Raw genomic sequence first — 21,125 nt, 5'->3', positions numbered from 1 at the left:
AAGGTTTTCGTTTTAATGAAAAGCAGCCCCTTTCTAACGAAAGCCTGTAAAATCGAGCTGCAGACATAATACCCGCAGCTGTGTCAATCATGTTCAAGATGGCGGCTCCATCTTCCCTTCTCTTTGTCAGCCACCTGTACAGTAAGGAGCAGACAAGATGGCTCCAATCAACTAGGAAAGCCTATTTGCATAAAAGGATTAGGGTGGGGAAACCAGACTTACGGTGTGCTATGTAAACGTCATACCTGATCAAACCAATCTGTTAGCCCTAAGTAAATCAGACACTTCCTCCTTAAACCTGACTATAAAATCCAGGCGGGGCGCAGTGGCTCGGGCCTGTAATCCCAGCACTTTGGGAGGCCGAGGCGGGTGTATCACGAGGTCAGCAGATCGAGACCACGGTGAAACCCCATCTCTACTAAAAATACAAAAAATTAGCTGGGCACAGTAGCGGGCGCCTGTAGTCCCAGCTACTCGGAGAGGCTGAGGCAGGAGAATGGCGTGAACCCGGGAGGCGGAGCTTGCAGTGAGCTGAGATCGCGCCACTGCACTCCAGCCTGGGCGACAGCGAGACTCCGTCTCAAAAAAAAAAAAAAAAAAAAAAAAAAAAAAAAAAAAAAAAAATTCCAGCTCATCCGCTGCTGGATAGTCTTTTCCACTCGAAGATCCCTCTCTCTCTACAGAATGAGCTGTTTCTCTTTCTCTTCTGCCTATTAAACCTGCACTCCTAAACTCCTCTTGTGAGTCCTTGTCCTAAATTTTCCTGGCACGAAATGACGAACCCCAGGGTATATACTGCAGACAACGTAGCCACTTCAATAATATCTGGCCTGTGAAATCCTAGAACCGATCTGGCACTCAGAGGAAAACAACACATCCACCATATCTCCCCATTTATCACTGATGTCTATCGCAGACTGTATGTTCCATGAAATGGCCAAACAATATTTCCAGTCCCCCATGCTCTTCCAGAACCCTGACCTTCCTCATCAAGAAGTGGAGTGCTTTTTTTCTCCTTTTGAACTTGGACAGGCCTTTGTAACCACCGTCATGACTCATAAGAGTAAGGCAGAAATAATACTGTGTGATTTACGGTTCCTGGCTGGTAACTTCCATAGCCCTGTTACAGTCTTTTGTTATAATACTGGGTGTGTTAGGCCTCAGGGGCAGGAAGCAGAATCTCTCTGACCTTCTCCTGCCGTCCTTTCTGACTGTGAGTCTTAAGATCCTCTCCAAAGGCACTGGGTGGCTCATGCCTATGGTCCCAGCACTTTGGGAGGCAGAGGCGGGAGGCTCACTTGGGCCCAGGAATTCAATACCACCCTAGGCAACATAGCAAGACCCCGTCTTATATTTTAAAAATAATGAAATAAAACAAAAGGCCCTCTCCAGTGAGGGTCCTGCCTCATACCCCAGGGGAAGGAATAGTGACGTGAAGCTTCCATAAAAACCCAAAAGAATGAGTTCAGTGAGCTTCCGGATAGCAGAACATATGGAGGTTCCTAAAGGGTGGCACACCCAGGGAGGGCATGGAAGCCCTGCACTCTGTCCCCCGATACCTCACCCTACACATCGCTTCATCTATACACTTTGCAATGTCCTTTATAATAAACCACTAAACCTAAGTGTTTCCCTGAGTTTTGTGAGCTGCTCCAGTAAATTAATCAAACCAGAAGAGGGGGTCATGAGAACTCCAACTTGATGCCACTCAGTTAGACATTCCAGAGGCCAGGTCAGAGAGATTCTGCTTCCTGCCCCTGAGGCCTAACACACCCAGTATTATAACAAAAGACTGTAACAGGGCTATGGAAGTTACCAGCCAGGAACCGTAAATCACACAGTATTATTTCTGCCTTACTCTTATGAGTCATGACGGTGGTTACAAAGGCCTGTCCAAGTGTCTGGGCCAGGTGGGGTGGTTAGGGTCTTGGGGAATGAACCCTTAACCCATGGGATCTGACACTATTTCCAGGTGGATAATGTCAGAGGTGTTTGGACCAGAGCGACTCCATCCTGATTAGGGGCTGGGTAAAATAAGGCTGAAACCTACTGGGCCACATTCTCAGGAGATTAGTATTCCAGGTCACAGGATGAGATAGGAGGTCGGCACAAGATACAGGTCACAAAGACCCCACTGGTAAAACAGGATGTGGTAAAGAAGCCAGCCAAAAGCGGCCAAATCCCATATGGCAATGAAAGTGATGTCTGGCCGTCTTTGCTGCTCATTATAAGCTAATTATAATGCATTAGCATGCTAACAGACACTCCTACCAGTGTCATGACAATTTACAGAGGCCATGGCAATGATGAGAAGTTACCCTACAAGGTCTAAAAAGGGGAGGAACCCTCAGTTCCAGGAATTGCCCATCCCTTTTCCGGAAAATTTATGAATAATCTACCCCTTCTTTAGCAAATGATCAAGAAATAACCATTAAAATAGCCAACCAGCAGCCCTCAGAGCTACTCTGTCTATGGAGTAGCCATTCTTTTTTTCCTTTACTTTCTTAATAAATTTTCTTTTACTTTATGGACTCGCCCCGAATTCTTTCTCGTGCAACATCCAGGAACGTTCTCTTCGGGTCTGGATTGGGACCCCTTTCCCGTAATAACAGTGTGGCAATTGAATTGGAGGACACCTAGCTGGGGTTCACTGCTTGGTGGTGGGGAGAAATCCCCAAACCTTTGATCACAGAAGTCTCCTATGTTGACTATTGTGGTGGTGGTGTGAGAGTAGAGGAAAAACTCGGTTGGAGAATTTTTCCTGAAAGAGTAGTTTTGAGGCTAGGGCATAAACAGCAATAGAGCTTCCATCTGGGCTCAGTCAGCTGAGACATACAGATCTTGGGCCCTAGGTTAGCACATAAGAAGGCTGCCTACTCTGTGACCGCCATCCTGTGGAGACCACATGGAGAACAAATAATGCCGGAAGAGCCTTCAACTCCTTGAGTTTTGCAGCCCAGATGGCAATGAAAGTGACCTCTGGTCATCCTCACTGTTCATTATACACAAACTGTGAAGCATTAGCATGCTAAGGGACACTCCCACCATCACCATACAAGTTAGGAAGCCTGTGAGCTGACTCTAACCCCAGCCACTGACAGCAACCGTGTGACAGATCCCAAGCAAAAACCACTTAGCCATCCTAGTCAACCCCAGAAACATGAAAAATAATTTTAAAACGATGCTTGTAATTTTAAGCTATTGATTTTGTTACATAGTGGTAACCATGCAATATACAATCCAGTTATTAATACAGAACATTTATTTTACTTATATTGTAAGCAGAAGACTAATAATAAAAGATTTTGGTTTTTAACAAAGGATAACAGTAATTTGAGAGTTTTTTTTTTAAACTACCCTAATTACAAAATTCTAAATAGGCAAAACTAATCAAAGTAGCATTCCAACTCATCTAAATAGATGGCCAAAGAGTTGTTGCTGTTTTTTTTTTCTTTTTTTGAGACAGAGTCTCGTTCTGTCGCCCAGTGTGCAGTGCAGTGGCGTGATCTCGGCTGACTGCAAGCTCTGCCTCCTGGGTTCACGCCATTCTCCTGCCTCAGCCTCCCGAGTAGCTTGGACTGTAGGCGCCTGCCACCATGCCCAGCTAATTTTTTTTTTTTTTTTTTGTATTTTTAGTAGAGACAGGGTTTCACTATGTTAGCCAGGATGGTCTCGATCTCCTGACCTCGTGATCCACCCGCCTTGGCCTCCCAAAGTGCTGGGATTACAGGCGTGAGCCACCTCGCCCGGCCATTTTTTGTTTTTTGTTTTTTTTTTTAATAGAGTCAGGGTCTCATCATGTTGCAGCCCAGTAGGTCTCAGCCTTATTTTACCCAGCCCCTATTCAGGATGGAGTCACTCTAGTTTGAACAACTCTGATATTACCTACGTGGAAATAGCATCAGATCCCATGGGTGGAGAGCTCATTTCCCAAGAACCCCACCTCCCCGAAACTGCTGAAATTACAGGTGTGTACCACCCCACCCAGTCTTCAAAGAGTTTTCAAAAACCAGTGACCACCAAAATCTTTTTTAACTTCCAAAAATGACATTAAATCATTTCTCATTTATTTCCCATAGGCCAGCAATTCCCAAAATGTGGTCCCTGGAGCAACAAAATTAACATGATCTGGACACTTGTTAGAAATGGGAAACTCTGGAGGTGTAGCCAGCTGATTCTGATGCACATTAAGTTTGAGAACCAGTGACCTGGGCTTGGGCATATTATTTCTTTCAAATTTAAAAGCACATCGCCAGGCGCAGTGGCTCATGGCTGTAATCCCAGCACTTGAAGAAGCCAAGGCAAGAGGATCGCTTGAGCCCAGGAGTTTGAGACCAGCCTGGGCAACATGGCAAAACCCAGTCTCAACAAAATATGTAAAAATTAGCCAGACATGGTGACGTGTGTCTGTGGTCCCAGCTACTCAGGAGGCTGAGGTATGAGGATTGCTTGAGCCCAGGAGATTGAGGCTGCAGTGAGCCATGATCGTGCCACTGCACTCCAGCCTGGATGACAGAGCAAGACTCTGTCTGAAAAAAAAATAAATAAATAAAAGCACTTCATTTCATGTGTTCTTTATTATACCTTATGACATGGTGAGGGCTTGTGGCAAATAATGAAAGAACTCATTCAAATTGACATAAGAGGAAGAGCTGGGGACAGAAACTTAGATTCCTAAATTCAACATTTTGTGGATACATATGGACAGTGAATATCCTTCCAAAATTATATGAATTTATAATTTTGAAGGAGTTAATTGCAAAAGCATCCTAGTAATTTTGGTGTATACATTTAGGGGTTATGTAACAGAAAGAAGCTTCTCATTGGAACCTTAGCTCCACCCTTACTGCTGTGTAATATTAGTTAAGAAACAACTCTTCTGAGCCTCCTTTTATAATGGATGAGACCACTGCTTCAAAGGTTAATTATTATTGCTAACAACTGGGCTCTCACTATGCGCCAGACATGACTCTATATGCTTAGAGAAATTACTTCGTTTTATACTTATGAGATCACTATAAGATAGGTATTATAACTATCCCAATTTTATAGATAAAGAAATTAAAGCACAAATGATTAAATTCTCCAAGTCATAAAGGTTCCTAAGATCGAATTTGAGCCCAGGAAGTCTGACTTCAGAACCTGAATGCTTAATCACGTGCCTTCTCACTTAAGGTAATTAAATGAGATGATTCATATATGGAACATAATACAGAATGTATTGCAGGAATTCAATAAACAAAAGTTGTTATTTTATCATTATATCTATTAATATTTTACTATTGCCATATTTTAGCACTTAATAGGAAGACTATTATTATTTCCAGCACCCCTATTATTCTGGGAAAGATGTCCAAATCATTCAAAAGTAAAGTGCAATGAGAATCAAGACAATGGGAAGTATATTGTGCATCTGGTTAATTGTGTACCCTGAAAAGGACCAGGGAAAGAATTCTCTAAACATTTTATGCTTATAATTATTTCAACTCATGGCTGAAGGAGGACATTTAATTACATGTCCCTTAACATGCATAACTAGACATTATTACTGGTCATAAAAACATGGAGTTAGCATTAAAATTGAATCATAATATTGTTCTCAATGACCCTTTCTCAATTATTAGAAGATCTAAGAAGAAAGGTGACTTATTAAAATATCAACAGGGCTGGCTTTTTAATTGCCAATTTTCCCACCAGCTATCCTTTCTATTTGCTCTAAATGATTTTTTATTGACATCACAGAAAATATAAGATTATCTGAAAAATTAGCTGCTAAGATTTATCTTCAATCCAACTGTCTACAGGAAAATTTTTAAAGACATTTTCGGCTTCCTCTGGTAAATATGATAAAGCCCGTACTGCCCAAGAGGTATTTTAGCAGGAGGAGCTACTTAGTACCCACAGTGAAGTGCAAGCATGTCACTCTCTTTAATTCCCATGTACTTACTTCCACTGCATAGTGCAAAGCCGATGAGCCAGGGTGCAATGACAGGTTCTGAAGAGGCTTGATATGAGGTTTCTCCCATCCAAACTCTGAGGACCACTCCACCGTCAGCATGTGATCCGTGAACACAGTTCCAAAAACCAGATTATTGGGGTCTGGTTTTTCCTTTAAAATGGTAGCTGGTGTGACTATTAAGTCTTTAGCCTGGGGAAGAAAAATCATCACTATTTATAGAAAAGTTACTGAGCATTCGCCTCTCTCTCTCTCTCTCCTTCCTTCCTTCCTTCCTTCCTTCCTTCCTCCCTCCCTCTCTCTCTCTCTTTCTCTCTCTCTCTTTCTTTCTTTCTTCTTTCCCTCTGTGGCCCAGGCTGCAATCTACTCAGCGCGCTGCTGCCCGCGCCGCGGACTGCCTGGGACTGCCGCCGCGCGCCACCGCTGCCTGCTTTTTCTCGTTTGGCTGCAGGCGCGCGGTCGCCATGTTGGCCACGCTGCTCACCAGCTCCTGACGCCGAGTGCTCTGCCCGCCTCAGCCTCCCGAGCCCCTGCCCGGCCACCGCCCCGTCTGGGAGGTGGGGAGCGCCTCTGCCCGGCCGCCCCGTCCGGGAAGAAGTGAGGAGCGCCTCGGCCCGGCCGCCCCATCTGGGAAGTGAGGAGCGCCTCGGCCCGGCCGCCCCGTCTGGGAAGTGAGGAGCACCTCTGCCCGGCCACCCATCGTCTGGTAAGTGAGGGGCGCCTCTGCCCGGCCACCCATTGTCTGGGAAGTGAGGGGCGCCTCTGCCCGGCCACCTATCGTCTGGGAAGAAGTGAGGAGCGTCTCTGCCTGGCCGCCCAGTCTGGGAAGTGAGGAGCGCCTCTGCCCGGCCACCCATTGTCTGGGAAGAAGTGAGGAGCGCCTCTGCCCGGCCGCTCCGTCTGGGAGGTCTACCATGGAGGCCAGAAGCAATGTGGGGGCTGGACGTGGTGGCTCACGCCTGTGGTCCCGGCACTCTGGGGGGCGAGGCGGGTTGATCACTTCGGGCTAGGAGTTCGAGACCAGTCTGGCCAACTTGGCGAAACATGAAAAATACAACAGACAAACCAACCAACCAACTCAGTGACAACAAAACAGGTCTACCCTGGAGTCATACTCTAATTTTTTCTGTTTTCCTCCCTTTCTGATCCTTTATCCCACTTTCTTTTTCTTCCTCTTCCTTCTCCCTCTTCTTTGTCAAATAGAAGATTGAGTTATTATCACTGATCCACATAAAGTCCCTCTCTACCTTATTTTAACTCCCACCCCCCATTTCTATTCCCCGACTTCCCATGTGTAACCTTCCTAATATGTTTGATACGCATCTTTTTGTTTGTATGTATTTTTAGAAAATGTTTATTGTTTTTGTGTGCAAAAAAAAAATTAATAAAAAAAAAAAAGAAAAGTTACTGAGCATTCGCTGGCTGGATGATACAGAGGGCAAAAAGGGAAATCAAATGACTTTTAAAGGTTGGCAGCTGACACAGAAATTTAACACTCTGAGCTGAACAAATCATGCCTGCATTCAGAATTCGGCCAGTTATTCATAATCTCTGCAAGGTACACTGCCTAATAGAATATCAGAACCAAATCTCAGTGATATATAGAAGAGGGACAAAATAGCAGATGGGGTAAAATGATGCAAAAAAAGAATACAACCCTTTTTCACTCTCATCATAGGACTCATGTTGAGTATTGGGAAAGAGGAAAGAGATGTTTTCCCTAATAAAAAATGTCAACACTCACAACGATTTGTTAAACTAAAATGAATGTCATTAAGTACTGAACTGCTATTTAGCAATGGTTACACTCCAACTGCCCCGAAGAATTGTTGGCATAAGCCTTCAAAATCCTCTGGGTGCACTGGAGAAGAAGTGAGCAAAGTGAAGCAAATGTTTTCCTCTTTGAAAACAGGAAAGTTGAGAATGAACACTAAGATATAAATCCTCTGTTCTGTGTGGAGGAAACAGTGAACAAAGGAACTGTTATTTAAACAAAGATAAATCAGAGTAATAGGAAACAACTCCCCACAAGCAGCATCTCACCAGCTCCTGACATAACCAGTTTGCCCACTGCAAATGGCCAAACATTAAGCATACAAATTGCATGTGATACCACCACTAACTTTATAGCAGCTGTGGAATGCTGGCAAAAACACAGGAGACTAGCACTTTGGGAAGTCGAGGCACGTGGATCACAAGGTCAGGAGATTGAGACCATCCTGGCTAACATGGTGAAACCTCGTCTCTACTAAAAATACAAAAAATTAGCCAGGCGTGGTGGCATGCACCTGTAGTCCCAGCTACTCAGGAGGCTGAGGCAGGAGAATCGCTTGAACCCAGGAGGCGGAGGTTGCAGTGAGTCAAGATCGCACCACTGCACTCCAGCCTGGGTGACAAAGCAAGACTCTGTCTCAGAAGAAAAAAAAAAGAAAGCAAAGAAAAGAGAAAAGAAAAGAAAAAAGGAAAAAAGAAACACAAGGGAAGGAACTTTTTGATCAGTTAAAAAAACAGGGGCAAGTTCAACCTGTAACAGGTTGTGAAGGGATGTCAAACTCCATCTCTCTGAATATACAAAAATAGTCATTTCCCTCCCAAATTGAATACAGACCTTCACTTTATATCATCTGCTCTTATCATTAATTTTAAAATGATTTAATGATCTAATTCTGTTTAATTCACTACCTTGCAGCTACCTGAGTCATTTAATATCTTATGAATGATAGTAAATTATATTTTTAGAATAATATTCAGGCTGAAAACATATTCTAAAACAATCAGAAAGCTCATATCACAATGACACAAAAGGCATTAAGGATAGACTATTACTGTAATGTTCAGGCTAGTCTAGTAATGCTACTTTGTAATATGCCAATAAAATGCCAAGTTTCGATAAAAAAATTGACTTTGTTCTACCATTATTATTATTATTTTGTATTTTTTTTAGAGACAGGGACTCACTATGTTGCCCAGGCTGGTCTTGAACTCCTGGGCTTAAGCAATCTGCCTGCCTCAACCTCCCAAAGTGCTAAGATTACAGGCATGAGTCACTGCGCCCAGCCTGTTTTACCACTATTTAATTCAAGTAAAAATGTTAATTAAAGACTTTTTACTAAGTATAATAAGTTTATTTAAAGAAATATATTCCAGCTAAATTATTTTTAGCTTTGAATCCCTTTTCTCTCCCGTTATCCTCTGGACTAGGTAGGGGGTCAGGCAGACTTTACTTGCAGACCAAATGCAGCCAGCTGGCCTGTTTTGGAATTAAAATGTTATTGGAACATAGTCACACCATTCTTGTATCTTCGGTGGCAGCACAGCCAACTAGTTGTAACAGAAACCTGATGGCCCTCAAGCCTAAAATATTTATCATCTAGCCATTTAAGAAAGTTTAGCAGGCCGGGCACAGTGGCTCACCCTGTAATCCCAACACTTTGGGAGGCAGAGGCAGGTGGATCACCAAAGGTCAGGAGTTTGAGATCAGCCTGGCAAACACAGCAAAACCCTGTCTCTACTAAAAATACAAAAATTAACTGAGTGTGGTGGTGGACGCCTGTAATCCCAGCTACTTGGGAGGCTGAGGCAGGAGAATTGCTTGAACCTGGGAGGCAGAAGTTGCAGTCAGCAGAGACACACCGATGCACTCCAGCCTGGGCAATAAGAGTGAAACTCCATCTCAAAAAAAAAAAGAAAGAAAGTTTAGCAACCCCTATTCTGGACTATTTAGACAAGAAGTCTGGCTAGAGATTTACAGTTGAATTCCAAAGCTAACACAGTGCCTAGCACACAGAATAGTAAAGGGTTTCTTAAATACTGAAGATGTCTGGCTGCTTTCAGATACACTCATAGAAGATGTCCAGGATTTAAAGAGAGTGAAATTCTAACACAAACTTTTTATTACATGAATAGTTTCACAGTATTCTTGCACAATAACACCTGTGATTTGCCTTGGGTTAGCTTTTATCAGTGAATGGGGAGGACCCTGGGCTAAGAAACATTTGGAGCCATATTAATACAGTAAGACAAACTTAATGCAAATTTTCTTTTACTAAGACTACTTAGTAAAAGGGGGGCAGGTAGTAAAACACAAAACAAAAACAGAAAGATGAGAGTGAATGACAAGAATGATTATGGTCCAGTATATATAATTTTTAGTTTTCTGAGACCTCTCCTTAAAATACCCATAGGACCCACAATAACCCACTATTCCAGAGAGATCAAATTAGTGGCAAAGCAGGGATAAAATAAGATCATTTTTAACCTCAAATAAGTGTTCTTATAATTAGAACTTCATAATATCAGTTAAATTTCCAACAATTAAAGATAAATTATTACATTTCTAGGTATGACTTCTATTTCAGTAAACTGCTACATTCTTTTGTAAGACACGTTATTTCTTAATGATATGAATAGCAACCTCTAACTTTCTGATTTGTACCTAAGCAGTGCCCTATATCCAGTTTTGTTTTGTTTTGTTTTTCTTTTAGATGGAGTCTCACTCTGTCACCCAGGCTGAAGGGCAGTGATGTGATCTGGGCTCACTGCAACCTCTGCCTCCCAGGTTCAAGTGATTCTCCTGCTTCCGCCTCTCGAGTAGCTGGGACTACAGGCATGTGCCACAACACCCAGCTAAGTTTTGTATTTTTGGTAGAGATGCAGTTTCACCATGTTGACCAGGCTGGTCTCGAACTCCTGACCTCAGGTGACCCACCCACCTCGGCCTCCGAAAGTGCTGGGATTACAGGTGTGAGCTACCGCACCCGGCCTATATCAAGTTTTTCAAAGTAATATACGATTAGATGGCTTCAGAATCTCATCATGAACTTTCCTCTATTTGAAAAAAAAATTCTGCAACTCTGAAAACCAAAAATAACAACTTTTAACCTGAGCTCAAAGAGAAATTACCTAAGAATACTAAATTAGGTAATAGAGTTGAAATTAGGTGATAGAGTTGAATAAAGTTCAAACGTAAACAAGCAATATTAGCTGAAGACGTGTGACTCGTTTGGGGCAGATATGAAATGCAGTTTTAAGGGAACAATTCCTTTCCTTTTTTTTTTTTTTTGAGACAGTCTCGCTCTATCTCCAGGCTAGAGTGCTGTCGCACAATCTCGGCTCACTGCAACCTCCAACTCCCACCTTCAAGGGATTCTCCTGCCTCTGCCTCCTGAGTAACTGGAATTACAGGCATGCGCCACCACGCCCAACTAATTTTTGTATTTTTTTAGTAGGGATGGGGTTTCACTATGTTGGCCAGGATGGTCTCGATCTCCTGACCTCATGATCCGCCTGCCTCAGCCTCCCATAGTGCTGGAATTACAGGCATGAGCCACCGCGCCAGGCCAGAATTCCTTTCCTATAGGAAACAAATTTTATAAACAATTTTTATCAGTGTTCTTTAAAAAGTATTTTCTTTTTCTAGATTTCCTTTCCAAAGATAAATAAAAATAATATTTTGTCAAATGATACTTTCTTCTGCATAATTAATCTGTCTCTTTCCAATGCTCCACATTCCCTGATGACATCGAAGTCAGGATGTTTCACACCATATGTTTGTGGAAGAATTTGGAATGCCACAATAACTGATTGTGAAATGGCAAGAAATATTGACAAAAACAGGGCATATTAAAAACAACTTCCTAATTCAAAGTTTGCAGTTGGGTAATTATTTGTTCTGAAATAGGGAGGCTCAGGGCAGGGAAGTGTAAATTTGTTGAAAGCACCTGAAAACTGTTTCAGCCAGGGTTCAGTCAACACCTTTTTTTTTTGCTCTGTTGCCCAGGCTGGAGTGCAGTGGCACAATCTCGGCTCACTGCAACCTCCACCTCCCCGGTTCAAGCAATTCTCATGCCTCAGCCTCCCAAGTAGCTGGGATTACAGGCATGTGTCATCACACCTGGCTAATTTTTGTATTTTTAATAGAGACAGGGTTTCACCATGTTGGCCAGGCTAGTCTCAAACTCCTGACCTCAAATGATCCACCCGCCTCGGCCTCCCAAAGTGCTGGGATTACAGGGGTGAGTCACCACGCCCGGCCTGTTGTTTTATTACAGAAACAGAAATAGAGAAATAAGCCAAACACACAAAAAAAAACCCAGAAAAACAAATATTGCATGTTCTCACTCATGTGTGAGAGCTAAAAAAAAGTTGATCTCATGGAAGAAGAGAGTATTAATAGAATGATAGATATCAGAAGATGGCAGGGGGTGGGGAGGGTGTAGGTGGAGGAAGAGAGGTTGGTTAATGAGTACCAACATACAGTTAGATAGAAGCAATAAATTCTACTGTTCATAACAGAATAGGGTGACTATAGTTAACAACAATGTAGGCTATATATATATATTTTGTTTGTTTGTTTTTGTTTTTGTTTTGTTTTTTGAGACAGAGTCTCGCTCTGTCACCCAGGCTGGAGGCAGTGGCGCGATCTTGGCTCACCGCAAACTCTGCCTCCCAGAATCAAGTGATTCTCCTGCCTCAGCCTCCTGAGTAGCTGGGATGACAGATGCACACCACCACACCTGGCTAATTTTGCATTTTTAGTAGAGATGGGGTTTCGCCATGTTAGTCAGGCTGGTCGCAAACTCCTGACGTCAAGTGATACACCCGCCTTGGCCTCCCAAAGTGCTGGGATTACAGGCGCGTGCCACCGCGCCTGTACTTACATATTTTTAAATAGCTGGAAGAGAGAATTTGAAATGTTCCCAACACATAGAAATGCTAAATACTCAAGGTGATGGACACCACAAAGACCCTGAGTTGATCATTACACAGTCTATGCATATAACAAAATATCACATGCAACCCATAAGTATGTACACATATTATGTATCAATTAAAAAAAAAGAGAAAAGTGTATCAAAAGCCAAGATGGTCTATAAAATCTATGATTTTTCTTCCCTAAATTATCAGTATCATTTTTACACATGCCTTATTACATATGTGCTGTGAATACATCCACAACTCATGTTTTGATGTGTAAATACATGAGTGTCAACAGGCAATTCCCCTAACTAAAACCTAATATACAGACATCTAAATTAACAAATAAAAAGATTATTTATGGCCAGGCATGGTGGCTTATGCCTGTGACCCAGCATTTTGGGAGGCCAAGGCGGGAGGGCTGCATAAGCCCAGAAGTTGGAGACCACTCTAAGCAACACAGGGAGATCCCATCTCTAGAAAAAATGACAAAATTAGTTGGGCCTGGTGGCATGCAAGCCGATAGTCTCAGGTACTTGAGAGGCTAAGAGGATCACTTGAGTCTGAGAGATCAAGGGCGAAAGTGATCCCTAATTGATGGTGCCACTGCACTCCAGTCTGGGCAACAGAACAAGACTGTGTCTCAAAAAAAAAGAAAAAGAAAGAAAAAGATTATTTAAATTTGAGTTGATATTTTTCTTTGCAAAGAATTCTTCAGGCTGGGCTTGGTGGCTCATGCCTGTAATCCCAGCACTTTGGGAGGCTGAGGTAGGTGGATTGCATTAGGCCAGGAGTTCGAGACCAGCCTGGCTAACATGGTGAAACTCCATCTCTACTAAAAATACAAAATTAGCTGGGCATGGTGGCACACACCTGTAATCTCAGCTACTCAGGAGGCTGAGGCAGGAGAATCACTTGAACCTGGGAGGCAGAGATTGCAGAGAGCAGAGATCGTGCCACTGCACTCCAGCCTGGGTGACAGAGCGAGACCCTGTCTCAAAAAACAGAAAAGAAATTGCAATATTCTAATTTTGCTTTTTAAAAAATCCTTGCTAAGGTGACAGCAAGAGAAGGAAAAAGAAAAATAAAATAAAAATTCCTTGCAAGTAGAGACCTAATCTTGAATTCACCTTTGGATGTCCAATGCATGGCACAGTCTCTAGCACACTATGAGAGCTGAATGTGTGAGAAATTGATGAGTCAAGTTTCCTTCCCTCTCTGAACCACCAGGATGTGAGATCATTAGGACACTCTGTGCTATGGATGACAATTGACAGTGACTCAAACAGGCAGAAGAGCAGCACTAGGCATAAAAAGAAGAAGCTAAAACCTCCACGAGGAGAGAGGGTAGGAGATAATGACTTATAGAAAAAAAAAATTACATCTTACATTTGTATTTGTACAATTTTCAACGTGCTTTATTTGTTTGTCACTATTTGAAGTATGAGCTAATTACTATATAAACCCCACAATTCAGATAGAAAAGAAGAAAATGCAACACTTTCACTGTAGAGTGTTATGTGCTGCTGAAAGAGAAAAATCACAGTTTAACTTTTTCTACAAGTAGAGTGAAGGTTTGTACTTATTATGGAATCAGATAAACAACTAGGTTAATATTTACGAATTGACTATTTTTCAAGAAAAATGTATGACTCAAAATAAAATCAGCAATTAGCTGCTAGATAATTTTTGTTGTGATGAATGTACTGTCACTCTCTAAATGGCTTTTTTTCCTCTAAGAGTAGAATTTTAAACGTCTGGCAACACAACCTAGGAACTGGATAACCCACACAGTGAAAATTTACCCGAATCTCCACAAGAAATGGATTTATTCAGTTGAATGTTGCTTTAGACACTTAGCCCCTGGCAAGCAACTTACCTTAAAAGTCCCCACCACCTCTTTTGATTCTCCTTCTCCCGTACATTCAGCGGAGCATCCGTTACTGCAATCCTTAAAGAAGAATTAAACCACCATTAAGTAAATGCAGGTGGGTGAGCGGGGCCCGGGGTAACCTACATGACACTCACCATGATACCGTGCGCTCCTCTCCAGGACCCAGGCAAACACAAAAAAAGGGGCTCAGACAACCAAGCACCCAGGCCCGAACCTCCAACGAGCGCGTCTTGGGAGCGCTGCCCTGCACTTCCCACCCTGCCGGGATCGCGGCCGTTTTTGTCCTCCTCTGTCGGCTCAGGGAAGACTGGTTAAATTCCAGGTCAGCCCTACAGAGCCAGGGTTCGCCGGCAAAGAACAAAAAAACAATTGTCTCCCTTATATCCGAGCAAATAGTCTAGACTGGGGTGTTAAGCCATTTATAGAAAAATCTCCAGGGCGCGCTCAGCCTCGTGGTCTTGTCAATCACAGACGCACAATAGCAAGCCTGCACAGGGGACGGGGACGGGCGTGAACCATTTTCTCCACCAGCAGGGTCCTCCGATGCCTCAGCATCCACCCCACACCTTAAACCTCATGGTATTAGGGGGCAATTTAAAAGATAAAGACACAAGGAAGCGGGACTAATTGGGAAAACCTGCCGACATTTGTTTTAATGCCTAATCTGCTAAATAACTACGGGGGTGGGGGTGGGGAAGAAAGATCCAAGGCGGCAGAAGGCTGCGGTCAAAATATTTTGGGGTGGCAAAGGCACGTAGGATGTGGCTCTGGGTTCTGGCAGCCCAGAGATTCAGCTCTCGCCTCCTCCCTCAGAGCGAGTCCATGGCTACCCTCACGTCCCCCCTGGCGGTCCTCGCCGCGCTCCGGAGCGGGTCACCCACAGGGGTGTTAGACCTGAACAGCGGGAACCTCCAAGAGGCGGAGATTGCAGGCTGGGACTCCAGATTTCGGGCAGGGATGGGGGGAAGAGGAGACGCCTCGCTGGAGGCGGAATGGAGGGCAAGGCGAAGGAGGATGGTGCAGGAAACGGCGACAAGGCGCCCGGCCAGGCCCGCAAGCTACCGAGACCCGGGTTCCAATCCTCCCCCCTTCCGCAAACGCCCGGGTTCGAGGTACCTGGCGGGCAAGGGCCGCAGCGGAGCGAAGCGGGCTGGCCATAGGGAGGCTGCGGGGACGCGGGGCTGCAGAGAGCGGCGGTGGCACGGAGCTCGCGGCTGGAAGCGAAAGCAGGCGGTGTGGCCAAGCTCCGGCGCACGGCCCGTAGGGCGCTGGGTACCACGACCCGGGGCCGCGCGCCAGGGCCAGGCGCAAGGTACGACGCAACCCCTCCAGCATCCCTTGGGGAGGAGCCTTCAACCGTCTCGTCCCAGTCTGTCTGCAGTCGCGAAAACCAAAGCGGTTGTCCCTGTCACCGGGGTCGCTTGCGGTGGCCCGAGATTGCGCGCCGCGAACGAGCGCCTTTCCAAGCGCAGGTACTTCGCGAGCATCCTTGTTTATTAAACAACCTCTAGGTGAATGGCCGGGAAGCGCCCCTTGGTCAAGGCTAAGGAAACCTCGGAGAAACTACATTAGGGCAGCTTTTCCATCGACTCCAAATCCAACTGACAAAAAGCAGTTTCTGCCCTCGAGAGTTTGCGGGCGGGGATTGACATTTGTGCGTCTGCTCTTGTCTGCCACTGACCCCTATATGCAAACTGAAGGGGGAGAACGTGAATCCAGTTTTTAGATTTCCCTGCGCCACCTACCCAAACCGAATTTGTAACTCGGAGTGTTACGGGGCTACCAGGCTCGCATTCCCTAAGGGCCATTTCTGCCCAAAGGTCTCAATGCCTTTCATCGTTTTCAGGCAAAGCAGACCATCAACTGCTCCAATCATACTGTTTTCATAGTTTTCCGATGTAGGCTCGTGATCGCAGTACTTAGAAAGAGGACTGGAAAAGTGATGTTAGAAATACTACTCGGTTTAGAGAGGGAAAGGAGGATTGGAATAGCTATTGTCTAATATGCAGTGTTCTCCTGGGGCAACGTCAGCCTAAATTACGAGGCTTCCTGGTTTTTAAATGAATAGGAAGTGGTAACTGGGGCTGACTCGATCTTGGAAAGAGGGGGAGGGCAGTTTATTCTGGGTGAAAGCGGTTAAATCCGGTCTGGTTTTTGAAATGGTTTCATACAACACTACTGACAATATACTGTAGCTCTAATCTTATCAACTCAGAAAACCTACACTTTTCCTCTCCTTTATACAATGCACAGAAAGGCCTCTTACGCTGGGTTGGGGTCCCAAGCTCCAAAGACCACACAGTCCAGGGAGGTCACGTGACACGATAGAGTGGCGAGTGTCCCTGGAAGTCCAGGGTCGCTTATAAAATAAATTTTGTCGTTGTTGTTTTGAGACGGAGTCTCGCTCTGTCGCCCAGGCTGGAGTGCAGTGGCGCGATCTCGGCTCACTGCAACGTCCGCCTCCCCGGTTCAAGCAATTCTCCCACCTCAGCCTCCCGAGTAGCTGGGACTACAGGCGCGCCACCACGCCGGGCTAATTTTTGTATTTTTTGTAGAGACCGAGTTTTGCTATGTTGCCCAGGCTGGTCTCAAACTCGTGGACTCAAGCCACCCACCCATCTCAGCCTCCCAAAGTGCTAGGATTACAGGCGTGAGCCACGGCGCCCGGCCTCCATCTGTATTAATTGCTTCTATTTCCTCCCCATCAAGGGCTTCCGTCCAATTATTCTACCCAAATAAGGTCTCTAATAGCCTTCATTTTGTTCCTGCCAATGGTTTTGCTGCTTGTGCATTTTCATGGCTGCACCTGTGTGCTGATGATTCCCAAATATATTTTTTCAGTCCACCTGTCTCCTGAGCAGTAGGTACTTGCTACTCAAAAATCTGTCTAAAATAAAAACGGTGTATCTATCCACCATGTTCGAAGCACTGGGCTAGTTGCTGGGGGAGGGTTGAGAGCATACCATCCTCCTGTTATCATGCATTGCCCCCAGCCAGAGAGAAAAATGTTAATTGTGTTAGAAAGTGTTAAGGAATCCCACAGACAGATGTAAAATTATAACAAGTGCTGCCTGTGCTCTAAGAGCCTCTAATAATGGATTGTATTGACTCAGAAAAGCCTGGAAGGGCTTTCAGCAAGAGATCCCTGAGCAGAAATCTGAAAGATTAAAGAAATTCACTAAAGGAAGAAGGGACGAAGAGCACCTGGTATGATAGTGAGTTCCAGGACACAAGAACTTCTCTGAGGAGGGCTGGAACAAAGGGCCAAAAGAGAGGCTGGGGCTGCGGTAGACAGAAGAGGATGGAGCTTGGGCTAGTGAGTAGCCAAAGGGTCAGCCAAGTAGTGCCTTAGGGAGAGCTAAAGAATAATTTTGAAAAGCAAAAATAAGGTAAAAGCCTGACTGTCATACAGGTATACAATAAACTAAATTATAGAGTTTATTTAAATCATTTAATGAAGTTACCAGGCAGATACAAAAACTGGTTCAAAGAACAGGCATGTTTATAGGTCAGAAATATTGAAATGAATATACAAATGAAATTGGCTTCTTCCACAGTAGGGGAGAGAAGTTAATTGAACCCTGACCTTCAGAATTTACTTGCATGACTACATGCAATAATTATTTTGCATTTCTATCAGTCCTCTGTAAAATAACTTAAAAACAATGAAACAATGTAAGACCCAATGAAAGGGCGCATGGAATCAGAATCAGATAACCTTAAAGGTTTGCTCTAAACAATTCAGTTTTCCATTGAAGTACAAATTTTTCCCTACAGTAGGGTAATATAATTTCTTCATTCAAGAAGTGCTATTAGTCAGCAACAGCTGAAGTAAACCAGACATAGTAGTCACTGTACTTACTAGTTTCGTTAAGAAGCTGTAGCTTTAGCAGTTTTCAATTTAGCTTAACCTAGGGGCAAGAGAAACCATTGAAAGGTTAAGGATTAGGTGGAGCACGCGGGAGCGGTGACAGAATTGAAGGTATTGGCTGCAGTTTGCAGATTGGAAGAGGGTCTGGGTGGAGAGGAATGGATTTTGAAGAAGCTATTACAGAACCCACATACGAGATGATCCTTTTAATAAGTCAGACTTGGCTGGTGGTTGGTAGTAGAAGTGGAGAGAAACAACCAGATTTCAACAAGAATGGAGATAAGGTGGCAGCCTGGGCAACATGACAAAACCCTGTCTCTGGTAAAAATACAAAAATTAGCCGGGCATGGTGGTGTGTGCCTGTAGTCCCAGCTACTCGTGGGATTAAGGTGAGAGGATTACCTGAACTTGGTGAGGTTGAGGCTGCAGTAGGCCAGGATCACACCACTGCACTTGCCTGGGTGACACAGTGAGACACCATCCCAAAAAAAAAGAAAAAGAAAAATAGATGATATAAGGTGGGACAAGGATGAGAGAAGTACCAAGGAGGCCTCCTTGGATCTGACTTGCTCATCTATTTGGTGATATTCACTAAGAAAAAATGAATGTTGAAAGAGAATGTGGTTTGAGGGGATGAGGAGGAGTCTGGTTTGGGACCTATGAGTTCTGAAGTGTCTCCAAGACGGGCTGTGAGAGATCTGCCTGTCTGAAGCTCAGAGAAGAGGTCTGGATTAGAGGTATTATTGAATCATTGGCATAGAGGTGGTAACTGAAGCTATGGGTGCGAATGAGAATGTCTGTATGTCAGTTCTCTCCTCTGTAAAATGAGACAATAGCAACACTTCATGTTTGTCAACTGGGATAGATGAGCATTAATATATGAAACATATGTATATTGCTTAGAACCATGCCTGATGTCAGCCATGGAGAGTAGGTGAAAGAATGGGCATGGCTCTGTTTCCGTTAAACTGTATTTGAAAAACAGGGGACAGAGCAAATGCGGTCTGTGGGCTGTAAGTTGCTTACTCCCGCTCTAGGTAGTTGCTCTAGTAGAAACATAGGGGTTGTCCCTCAAATGCGTCCAAGTGATGATCACCAATGTTTATCCATTCTTGCTCCAAATACCCTGACAGTTGCCATTTCTCCAACCACATTATCCCCATCCTAGTACCAAACAGCTTCCAAGTAGCTCCTCTGACTCCAGCCTTGCTTCTCTTTAAGCCATTCTTAGCATGACAATCGGTGAAAATGTCTCAAAATGCAAATCTGAAGACATCTCCTCTTGGTCAAAAAACCTTCAAGATTTCACATCACCCATTTGACAAAATAATTGGCAAGCTCCCAACCCATCCCAGATTTTGCCTTCTGCCTCTGACTCCCCAGCTCACCTTTTGCTATGCTCTCTCTCTCTCTTCTCCCCACACATTTAATTTATTTCAGTCCTTTCAGACATCAGGCCTTCTCACAGATGCCCAAATACCTGTAACATTCCCCTGCCTTTGCCGGGCACTGTCATCCTTCCTTGTTCAGTTCCTGTGCCATGTCCTTGGCAGGAATATCTCCGAAACCTGTCTAGGCTGCAGTGGGTCCCTCTGCTGTTTATTTACATGCAATGCTTGCCATTTCAAAATAATGGTAATATTTTATTCTTTTTTTTTTTTTTTTTTTTTGAGACGGAGTCTTGCTCTGTGCCCCAGGCTGGAGTGCAGTGGCGCGATCTCGGCTCACTGCAAGCTCCGCCTCCCGGGTTCACGCCATTCTCCTGCCTCAGCCTCCCGAGTAGCTGGGACTACAGGCGCCCGCCAACACACCCGGCTAATTTTTTGTATTTTTAGTAGAGACGGGTTTTCACTATGTTAGCCAGGATGGTCTCGATCTCCTGACCTCGTGATCCGCCCGCCTCGGCCTCCCAAAGTGCTGGGATTACAGTCTTGAGCCACCGCGCCCGGCCAATGCTTGCCATTTCAAAATAATGGTAATATTTTATTCTAATCATTTGATTAATGCTCTTCTAATTTTATGATGGGAAATTCATGTCTGTCAGGCCTCTGAGCCCAAGCTAATCCATCATATCCCCTGTGACCTGCACGTATACATCCAGATGGCCTGAAGCAACTGAAGATCCACAAAGAAAGTGAAAATAGCCCCTTCCTGCCTTAACTGATGACATTCCACCATTGTGATTTGTTCCTGCCCCACCCTAACCGATCAATTGACTTTGTGACAATACACCCTCCCTGCCCTTGCGATAATGTACTTTGTGATATTTCCCCACCCTTGTGAATGTACTTTGTACGATACATCCTCCCCACCCTTGAGAAGGTACTTTGTAACATCCTTCCCCGCCCTTAAGAAGGTACTTTGTAATATTCTCCCCCGCCCTTGAGAATGCATTTTGTAAGATCCATCCCCTGCCCACAAAAAATTGCTCCTACTCCACCACCTATCCCAAACCTCTAAGAACTAATGATAATCCTACCACCCTTTGCTGACTCTTTTCAGACTCAGCCCGCCTGCACCCAGGTGATTAAAAAGCTTTATTGCTCACACAAAGCATGTTTGGTGGTCTCTTCACATGGACGCGCATGACAATACCTATATTATTCACCTAGCCATCCCGCCTCACCCAATGCCAGACATGCTGTGGAGAGTTAAAAATCTGTTGAACTGCAGCTCTCTAATATTTTAGAAAGTATGTACTTAATATA

At 44.3% G+C, this 21,125-nt stretch overlaps 1 protein-coding gene across 3 annotated transcripts in view; it reads right to left on the bottom strand.

Moving 5' to 3' along the window:
* The window catches only part of BCAT1 (branched chain amino acid transaminase 1), a 132,983-nt gene that overhangs the window by 72,737 nt on the left and 39,121 nt on the right, over window positions 1–21,125 (bottom strand). The window contains exons 1-3 of one of the 3 annotated variants that reach the window (XM_003265600.4): window positions 15,663–15,960; window positions 14,532–14,603; window positions 5,948–6,148 (exon numbers count right to left, since the gene is read on the bottom strand). In XM_003265600.4, the coding sequence (XP_003265648.2) occupies window positions 5,948–6,148; window positions 14,532–14,603; window positions 15,663–15,881 (492 nt within the window). In that variant the 5' untranslated portion in view covers window positions 15,882–15,960. Of the gene's footprint in view, window positions 1–5,947; window positions 6,149–14,531; window positions 14,604–14,680; window positions 15,015–15,662; window positions 15,961–21,125 lie in introns of those variants that run through there. The other 2 variants (XM_030804613.1, XM_012502471.2) reach the window with 2 other exon arrangements.

This window comes from Nomascus leucogenys, chromosome 23, assembly GCF_006542625.1.
Source record: "Nomascus leucogenys isolate Asia chromosome 23, Asia_NLE_v1, whole genome shotgun sequence".
NCBI classification, from domain to species: Eukaryota; Metazoa; Chordata; class Mammalia; order Primates; family Hylobatidae; genus Nomascus; species Nomascus leucogenys.
This window is presented reverse-complemented; position numbering and strand designations above follow the sequence as displayed.